This window comes from Ochotona princeps, chromosome 14 (assembly GCF_030435755.1).
Source record: "Ochotona princeps isolate mOchPri1 chromosome 14, mOchPri1.hap1, whole genome shotgun sequence".
Lineage (NCBI taxonomy): Eukaryota > Metazoa > Chordata > Mammalia > Lagomorpha > Ochotonidae > Ochotona > Ochotona princeps.
Genome location: NC_080845.1, coordinates 29,996,504 through 30,006,338, shown reverse-complemented (window position 1 = coordinate 30,006,338; position 9,835 = coordinate 29,996,504). Strand labels below are relative to the sequence as shown.

Sequence of the window (9,835 nt, the reverse complement as noted above, 5' to 3'; positions counted from 1 at the left end):
ATGGAAACAATGTGGACATAATAGTATTACCCACTTCCCTATCCCCCTGAACCTTTTTTTTTTTCTTTTCTTTTTCTTTCTTTAACTGTAATTAACTATGTAAAGATTGTCAACAACACAATAAAATAGATTATAAAAAAAAAAAAAAAAAAGAGCAGATAGGTCTTGGATCCTAAGACACACATACTTCTCTGCTTTAGGTCTCATCACAGTATCTCCCCTCACCTCATTGGCAAGGCCTTCTTCACTGTTCCCTTGCTGAGATTGGAAAAAGTCTTGTTTCCCTAAAAAAAAAAAAAAATGACATGCTCCATAGGAAATACATAAGGATACTGACAAAGTTTGGTCAATTAAATGGTCCAGCAGATCCCTCTCCTGCAAAGTTCAACATCAATCAGTTCCACCTACTCAGGAGCTGGGAGAAGTTGGAATCAGGACTGGAATCTGGTATCCAACTCGGGCACTCCTGGATGGCTCGAAGCTGCACTACCCCCTCCCCTATTTTCAAATATAAGCAGACAAACAAGGATGCAAATTTTACATTCCTACTGTACCCTAGCAGACACCAGGTGATGACTCACATAGTTTGGGTCCCTGCCACCCACATGGAAGATCCAGACTGAGTTCCCAGCTCTTTGCTTCAGCCTGGTCAAGTCCTGGCTGTGGCAGGCAGGAAATCTCTGAGCCTTTCAAAAAGCCAGGGGTTGGCACTGTGGCTTACACCTATGATGCCAGCATCCCACATGGGCAAGTCCCGCAGTTTCACTGCTAATCTAACTCCTTGCAAATGTGCCTGGGAAAGTGCCTGAGCCTCTGCACCCATGTGGGAGACCCATGGAGGAGGTGTCAGGCTCCTGGCTTCTGCCTGGACTAGCCCTGACTGTTGCGGCCATTTGAGGAATTAACCAGCGGATAGAAGTTAGTGCCCCACCTTTCCAACTCTCTGTCTCTCTTCTTTTCATTATAACTCTGCATTTCAAATAAATAAAAAAAAATTTTAAAGAAAAAGAAAAAGGCAAAAGACACAAGAGATACTAAAAAGTCTAATACAGAAGAGAAAGAAAAGGAATTCCCAGGATAATGGCGAAGGGTGTTCCCAGGATACAGCCATACATTAGGCAGAAGAGGCTGTCTGTGCCAGACAGGGGCAGGTCAGAAGGTCCCAGGGAAAGACTGAACTGGGAAAATGGAACAGTCTGCTGTAAAATGAATACTGTGAGCCATTCAGGTAAGCGGCAAAACATTTAGCTGATGTAAAGTTCACAGGCAAGTTTAGGAAAAACAAAAAACCACAAACCACCAAGTCCCCTAACACTATCAAATAAGCCCAAATCACACCACATGGTACACCAGGAGAGAAAGGCAAGAAGAGCAAGTTACCCAATTTAAGGCAGTTTGGTATTAATCACAATATTGGGGTGGTTTCACCAATGGCTGTTGCTTTGCATCAGAAAGCAGGATAAGAAAAATAAAAACTCAACTTATAAAAATTGGTGCATTTATTAAAAAATATAGACTAATGGGTCCTGTGCTTAAATGTCACTGTGGCTGACATCTATACAACGTAACACACTGGAGACAAAATTACCAAGGGAAGCAGAAACGATTGACAAGACAGGGCTATTTCACACATTTTTTCCTTATAATTAATACTTGCTAAAAATAGGATTGGGCAATTTGTTACACCAATATTCACGGAGGCCGTCAATCACAGGCAGAAGGGCACACCAGGACCACAGTCTCTTCATTATTCCTAGAGTTTTACAGTTTAGCTGTGAAGGTCAGTTACCAGGGCCAGGCTTGTTTTCGACACGTGGAGTTTGCGTGTTCATTCAGTCAGAGCTTCATGCACTTTTCCAGGCCTATTCATTGCAGAGGAGTAGAAACTGCATCCAGGTTCATCCCATGCAGCTGAGTGTGACGCTCCATCCTCATATGCTGTCCAACTTCTTTAAGATAAAAGGAGCTGAAAGACAGGTGGACCCCACGTAAGTTTTCGCTAGGCTGTGGCACATAATTATAAGATTGGATGAAAAATCCTACAGGTTCAACAAGCTCTGAAAACATCTCCAAATAAAGGTCTAGACTTGGCCAGGCCAGCAGAAGGGATTCACCATCTTCCACAGCTGTCTACTCCAGAGCCATCAAACCTATTACCAAGTTCACCCTTAGACCAGCCCGAATCTTTTCATCAGGCAGCTATCCCGGGGAGCAGAATGACTGAAAGGAAATGCAAGGACTGTGCTCTCTCAGGCAACTGACAAAGTTTATTTCCAGGGTTCCAGTTTATGTACACATTACAAAAAAACAGTTCAAGCTCCATTTCCGTAGTGTAGTGGTTATCACATTCACCTCACAAAACAACAGTTCAAACACAACTCAGACTTAGATCATGTCTGTAATCAGTTGAAGGAAAGCTAACAAAGCGCCTTGGTCAAAGCACAATTGAATTGGGGACTAGAAAAGGAGCACTATCCTTAGACAGCACAGATGCTTGCCTCAAAACACCTCCAAGGATGCAGTGGGGAGGCTTGCATGCTGGGCGAGGGGCCCTTCACCTCATCTTCTGGAGTCGCTTCTCAACAGATTCCCACCTTGCATCTGTCACCCCAGCTTATCTTGCTGGATGCGTTCAGACGCCAGGGTGACTGGATCCCAATTACTTGAGCCATCGCCACTGGCTTGAAGGTCTACACTAGCAGAAAGGCAGATTTAGAAGCTAGAGGCAGGCTCAGGACCCAGGCACTTGGCTACTTGGCGTGGGAATCTCAACCAGTGTCTTCACCGCTAGGCCAAATGCCTGTTGCACATGATGGACTCTTACTCAGCTACCAAGAGGAATGAAGCTGTGACACATGCTACACCACCGTGCTAAGTGAATTAAGCTAGACACACAGGCCACATACTGTTCAAGGGCAAACCCAAGCACAGGATGATCTTCAAAACCCTCATGGAATATGTGCATCATCAGAAAATCCCACAAATTTCAAAATTTTAGGCACACAAGATCTTCTTTTCCCAAGAATTGCAACCAGGAAGCAGGAGCTTCTTCCAGGTCTCCTATGTGGGTGCTTAGGCCATTTTCTGCTGCTTTTCCAGGCCATAGGCAGGAAGATGGTGAAGATGAGAAGCAGCTGGGACCCAGATCAGTGCCTAGATGGGATGCTGGTGCTACAAGAGGATTACCTCGCAAAGCCACCAGGCCAGCCCCTTCATGAACTTTTAAAAAGTGCCCTCACAAAATTTCATTTAAATTAAATGATCAGAATGGGTAAATCCAAAGAGAAGAATTTAGACTAGTGGTTGGCAAGGACTGGAGAAAGGCAGAAGTGACAGCTAATAAATACGGTGCTTCTCCTAGGGGCCCAGCTTCGACCATGGCAGTCAGCAAATGGGAGATCTCTCTTGCTGTAGCTCTGCCTTTGCAATAAAAATAGATTTTTTTTAAAAAAAAAAATCTTAAGCACATATTGCACTGTGAGCTAGGTGGGAGGAAAAGGGTTAAGAGGAAAAAGTATGTAAATGTGGGAGTGGGGAGCTGCTGAAATTGCTAGAAGACTTGGGTGTTCCTAGTCCCCACGTGGAGGCTGACAAATGTCAGACAGGACTACCAGCACTGAGTAAGGGAGATCTTAGCTTCACCAGGGTCTTCTACTGGACGACCTTGGGATGGCCTTCATTTGTCCAAGCCATGTCCGCCTTCCTGTCCAGATCCATGAAGCTCAGAGGCATAAAGTGGGGGACATGTCACCTCAGAGAGGACCAAAACCACTCCCCTCTCCTGTAGTAACTGTGCCTCTGTCCTTCTGAACCCTCACGCAGGTGCAGCGAAAACTCGAGCAGCATATAGAATGCAGCCTCAAAGCAACACCGTCCGGGGCAGGGGTGAGCAGCTTTCTGCCTACTGCACCATCGAATACAACCTCAGGCAGTCTCACCAGCACGAGACACTCATCTTCTTGTACATTCTTTGCTTGTTAGTTATTATTATTAAGGCAATTCTATACTTTATCTTCTCAGCAAATGAAACGGGAGTCAGTACCGCGCGAAGGCGCAGCTCTGGATTCTAGGTCAAGTTCATCCGCCGAGTTGCTGAATGACCTTGGAGCAACCAGCTAACTCCCCTGCTCTGGGACCAAGTATCAAATATATACACATATATATAGATAGATAGATAGATCTATATCTATCTATCTATCTATATATATCAAAAAACAAAAGCTCGGAGAGCTGCTCTAGGGCGGAACTTCTGGAAGCGCTTTCCAGTCCGATGCTCTGAAGGCGCGGGGAGCTGTGGCTCTGAACGCCGCTAGCCGGGCCGCCACGTGCACCTCGGGGACACCCTGCCCGCACCCCAAGAACCCGCGCCCCGCCGGCGCCCGCCGAGCCCGACGTGCACGTCCCTGGCTCCCCGCAATCGCCCCACTCCGCCGCCCCGGGAGGACACTCACTGACTCTCAGCAGGGCCACGTAGATGAGGAAGTTGCGTATGGAGGAGAGGACATCCTCGCGCATCTTGCGCTTCATCTCCTCCGGGTCCAGCTTCGGCGCGAGGCCCTCGATTCGGAACATCGCGGCTCTCGGTCCCCGGCTTTCGCAGCGGTAACAGCGCCGCAGCGACCTCTCCCTCGGCTCTCGAACCACCACCTCAGCCGCGGGCCTCGCACCCGGAACTCGGCCCGCCCCTACTTCCCGGTCACGCCCCTTCACTTCCGCGCGCGCAGCCACGGGAGCTGACGAGGGACAAGTCTCCTCAGGCCCCGTGCCGGAGCTGAGGTAAGATGGCCTGAAGGGGGCGGCCGCAGTCCGAAAGTCTCCAGCGTGGATGAGCTCTGCCCGCGTCTTCCTCGGTCTTCAATCCTGAGCGCCAGCCAACTGCTAGTACTCTACATCACAATAGCTAATGCTCATTGACTGCCTGACCTGGTTATTAGATCCGATTAGAAAACGGATGTATAGAGTCCAGCGGCGTGGCCTAGCAGCTAAAGTCCTCGCCTTGAACGCGCCGGAATCCCATGTGGACGCCCGTTCTAATCCCGGCAGCTCCACTTTCCAGCCAGCTCTCTGCTTGTGGCCTGGGAAAGCAGTCGAGGACGGCCCAAAGGCTTTGGGACCCTGCACCCGCGTGGGAGACCCGGAAGAGGTTCCTGGTTCCCGGCATCGGATTGGCACAGCACCGGCCCGTTGCGGCTCACTTGGGGAGTGAATCATTGGATGGAGAATCTTCCTCTCTGTATATCTGACTCTGTAATTAAAAAAAAAAAAAAAAAACCACGGATGTATAGAGATATTTAAAATAGCTTCCCCAAATCTATCTTAAAATACTTTGAGGGAAGAGAAATGAAAGGACATTACCGAGTACAATGTTATAAACCAACCACACAAGCTGATGAACTGTAGGTAGTTTAAGATCATGATGGCAGTTTTCTATCTTGAGCATGTTTGAGATTTTTCCATGGTAAAGAAAGAAGATGAAAGTAGTGAAAAGTGCCCAAGATAACCCAATTAGTGAACCATGAACGGGGTTTCATATCTAGTTGGGCCATGGTGGGACCCCAGAGCCAGAGTTACTGCTCACTTCTGGAGTTGTGGTCCTTACCCATTGTTGTATTAGAACAAGTTCAAATCTCTTCCATATTTTACAGGTGAGGAGAAGGCTTGGCCAACGTCTTCTGTGAGCCATGTGATGTGAAGGTAGTTAAAAGGTCAAGTTGAATCTGTTTTCCTGTCTCCTGCGACTCCCCGGTTACTCTTTTAACAGTTCGTTCCAGCGTGAACCCATCAGGAAGAGCGTAAGGCTGCCAGGTTTCCCGCTGCCGCGTTACCCAATGGCAGCCCTCCATATAGAATTCTTTGACGTCAACTAGATGCTTGAATTGCTTACAAATTTCAAAACCAGAAGGCTGCTTTCTGGAGTGCATGTTGTGTGGCAACAGTGGATTTGGCATAATTTAGAACAGTAAGTTACTAGGAGGAAAACCGGTCACTGAGCATTGCTACCCAGCTTCTCAACCGACAGAATGTAAGACAACACGGCGAGAAAAGAAACTCATCTGCTTATTCAAACATCAGTAACTTCAGAGGCAGCTCTGGGATAGGAGGGGCCGATTTGGAAGGGGCAGCCTCTAGTTCACCTTGAGAGCAGCAGGGGGGCCCTGGTCAGAACCTGGACAGGAAGACTGGAAACCCAGCCTCTAGACCTGGCACTGCCACTGTGTCTACTTCACCACAGCTCCATTTCCTGCCTTGTAGAGGAAGAGCATAAAATTTCACACTCTTCAAAGTCCTTTCTAATCCTAACAGTCTATGCATTTTGAGTTCTGGTTGCGTCATCTAGGAAATTCTGGTCTGGAATTTGGGGGATGTGAAAATACCATCCCATGTGGTCTGAAGTCAAGAGTCAGGAGGTGTGTTTACAATAAAACATCTCATATCCCAATAGTGAAGCAAAATAAATCGGGAAGAAATGAGTTATTAGATGTGATTCCAATAAGTTATACCCCTAATACTGGCTGATTTTAGATAAATAATTCACATACAGAAGCTCCAGGTCTTTTTTTTCCCTTGTTGGGATGCTTTTGAGTAATTTGCCTAGATTTCCAGGAAGAAAAAGAAAAAAAAAATAGCTCCTCGTCGCATTTCTGGGTGAAAGAAACAGGTTGTCATGATTTGAATCTTACTGATTCAGTGAAAAGTTACAGCAGCACCTGTTTAACAGGCAAGTATGTGGTAATAAATGGACAACCTGTTCAAGGCAACACTCTTGTCATGTCAACTCCTTTAAAATGTGTAGTTCTTGCTCACCTGTGGAGTCAGAGGAGGGTAACAGGCAGACCCTGGAGCACTTCTGTCTCAGAGTGGGGAATTTGTTGTGGATATAGCCTAGGAGTATGAAAGACACCTGTCATCCTAGTGGATTCCATTTTTCCCTGGCATGGCTACTCTAGTTGTGGTGGAAAAACTCACTGACCAAGATTAGGTTCCTTTCTCTGGCTTTTAAAAACATGCTTATTCATTTATTTGCCATGCGGGTGGTGATCTTATCTGAGTCCACTGGGTTTAGATGAGACAGACAGACAGACAGAAGATACAACAGGAAGGCAGTGTGCGATCGAGCTATGTCACTCTCCTTTTTTCCCTGCTTGGAATGATGAGAAGCTTGATTCTAGTTTTTAAAGAACACCTGAAACTTTAAAATCGTGTAATTCTATGTTCACCCTTTCTGTTCTTCCTACATAATAACTCAAAAGACTCATACAAAAAAAAAAAGACTCAGAGCAAAGGACTTACTGCAATAAAAAGTGTGCATGCATAATTTAATATTGATATTATTTAGTCTCCTGCCAGAGGAAATAGCAGCTGATGTCATAACTTGTCTTGTTTTTCCATTTAGATCCCAGGAGAGATTTAGGAACCATTTCCTTTGCCTCAACTTCCCAGACAGCACTGCATGCAATCAAAGTGTGCAACCTACCCATAAGATACTAAGTGCTTTCATTTCCCTCACTGGGTATGTGTGTTGCGGGGGGAGGAAGGGATTTGTATCTACAAGTCCTAGGTTGACTGATGACTCATGTTTGGGAAATAAATCCAACATAAAATCACAAGAGCCTTGTGTTTTCTCATTTGTAGGGAGCTATCGACTGCGTGTGGAACAGTTTGACCCCCCTTCTCTTATGGATGAGGAGACTGAAGCCCAGAGGGTAGCTGTTAAGAAGCAGAGCCAGCTTGCAGAGGGTATTTCTTCTGGTTTGAGGTTTAGTACCTTTCCCTATCATATCTTCCTATTAAAAAACAAAAAATGTAGTTGCTTATTTTATAGGGAAAGAAAGGACACACTTCTATCTTTCAGTTCACTTCCCAAATGCCCACAACAGTAGGGGTGGGAGGGAACCAGAGCTGGGAGCCAGGAATTCAGCCTAGGTGGGGGCCCACTTACTTGAGCCATCGTCTCCACCTTCCAAGGTCTGTGTTAGCAGGAAACTAGAGTCAGGTACTGGAGGTGAATAAGGGACACAGACATTCCGTGCTGGACATCTCAACTGGTTAAATATCCATCTCCCCTGCTTCCTGCTTGTGATACAGGCCTCCGTCAAGTGGTTATTACTACAAAGAAGTACCTGAAGCAGCTAATTTTGTAAAGAGAAAAGGGTGATTGAGTTGCAGTTTGGAAGTTCAAGTCAAAGATCAGATAACCCCATTGGTGTGGACTCTGTGAAGACGGTGAATGGCATGGGGCATGTCCATGCAGAGGAAGGCTCGGATAGCAAGTCAGGAAATTGGAACCAACTCAGTATTTCTTAATAGCCTTCTCTAATGGGAACTACCTTCCACCGGCATGCCCTCCAATCCCTAACCTGAGGCTCTCCCAGTAGTTCCCACCCTTTAAGAAGTTCCATACCTTCCACTAAGCACCAATACTCTGGAGACTAAGGCTTAAATCTAAGGGTCTTGGGGGAGGAGGCTATTTAATGTCCACAGTAATATCTACATCCAGGTAATACTTTACCCATGAATATTCTCGTTGCCAATCCTCCCCTCAGAGGGAAGAATGGGAAGAATGGGGTATTGTTAATCCTCTGTTTGAGAGGGACAGGATTAAGGGTGGCTGCACTCATCAACAGCTGAGGGAAGCCCTTCTGGCTGCAGTTCCACGCCCATCACCAGTGGTTAATCCAGATTGTATTATTATCCAGCTCCATGTCTCTCCTTCCTCATTCTTGCAGGGAATGATCATGGCTTGGAATTCCGAAATAAACTGGACTTTGAAATCTACTTAGGATCCAGGATGAATGAAGCAAAAATCAGGAAAGGACACTGGGATTCTCAATCAGGGTTGCGCTGTGATACATCCTAGCAGATTGTATAACTTGTTCCCAGAAAAATTACTACCTGGGTAGATGTCTTTAGGAAGCAGCACATTTGGAATTGTTAAAGAGGAGTAGAGTCTTAACTTCAGTGGCATTTGCCTTACCTGTTTTCTGTTCTGATTTTTAAGATTTTGCTGCCCAGATGACTCATGAATATGTGATCTCTTTCCAAGTAGACTGTATAAATACCTCAAGTACAAGGAGCATGTCACCCACTCATTTTTTAATCCTCAAACAACTGAGGGCAGGTATCTCATTTAGACATGGTCAAAAATCAGCAAGTACTCTGTGGGCAAAGGAATGCAGGAATTTCATCTCTGCTGGTGTTAAGAATTATAAAATCACTTGCCTTGTTTATTTAGTTGAAAGGAAGTCATCCCCCAAGGAAATTAAAGCTTAAAGAAAATATTTTATATGCTACTTATTTTTCACTGGAGCAAGGGGTATATTAAATTCTTGAAACTGTATTGTGAATCTTGAGCTAATCTAAATGAAAAGATTGTGTTTACAAAGTCTCCACAAGTGCTCCCATGCCAGTTTATCTGCTGCTCGTGTGTGTCTATTGATTCTCTTCGAAGTGTCAAGGAAGCTGGCACAGCATCGTGCTGTTGTCTCTGTGTCTGTCTCCTTTGCTGAAAAAGGACAGGACTGTGTCTTCTCATTTTGGTATCCCTGATGCTGGCATAGAACCTAGCAAAGGAGAATGACCAGAATCTCCTAAGTAAATGTTTGTTGTGGAGCAAGTTGACTTTGGGAGCTGAAATTATGGGCGAGGGGGAGAGGTGAGGAAGGACTTCAAACTCTCAAATGTTATAAATGACTTGTAGGCTTTGCTTACTTCTTGGCGTGACAGGCTGGGCAGCTCTCTACTGATGGACAGGCTTGAATGTCATTGTATCCCTACACGCTGTTTATGTTTTTGAGAGTCACATGACCCTTGTCCTTTGGCAGACAAAGCCCCAGGG

The 9,835-nt window shown here is 45.8% G+C and overlaps 1 protein-coding gene and 1 long non-coding RNA gene across 2 annotated transcripts; one reads left to right on the top strand and one right to left on the bottom strand.

Annotated features, from left to right (window-relative positions):
• Positions 1-1,476: 1,476 nt before the first annotated feature.
• Positions 1,477-4,737, bottom strand: TOMM5 (translocase of outer mitochondrial membrane 5). Its single transcript, XM_004580971.3, has 2 exons — positions 4,452-4,737; positions 1,477-1,966 (listed from the first exon to the last, which is right to left on the bottom strand). Exons 1-2 carry the CDS (start codon positions 4,570-4,572, stop codon positions 1,932-1,934), a joined length of 156 nt encoding a protein of 51 aa, XP_004581028.1. The 5' UTR covers positions 4,573-4,737; the 3' UTR covers positions 1,477-1,931.
• A 2,697-nt stretch (positions 4,738-7,434) lies between these two features.
• On the top strand, positions 7,435-9,116 carry LOC131481825 (uncharacterized). The gene is made up of 3 exons (XR_009246591.1): positions 7,435-7,510; positions 7,633-7,737; positions 8,999-9,116. It is a non-coding gene; the product is annotated as an uncharacterized LOC131481825 (long non-coding RNA).
• Positions 9,117-9,835: the final 719 nt, after the last annotated feature.

What these genes read in the sequence shown, in the direction of transcription:
- TOMM5 (XM_004580971.3), bottom strand. Translation starts at nt 4,572, where the DNA reads ATGTTCCGAATCGAGGGCCTCGCGCCGAAGCTGGACCCGGAGGAGATG. An exon ending in CGTGGCCCTGCTGAGAGTCA is followed by an intron (nt 1,967 to 4,451) that starts GTGAGTGTCCTC and finishes CCTGTCTTTCAG; the next exon opens with CTCCTTTTATCTTAAAGAAG.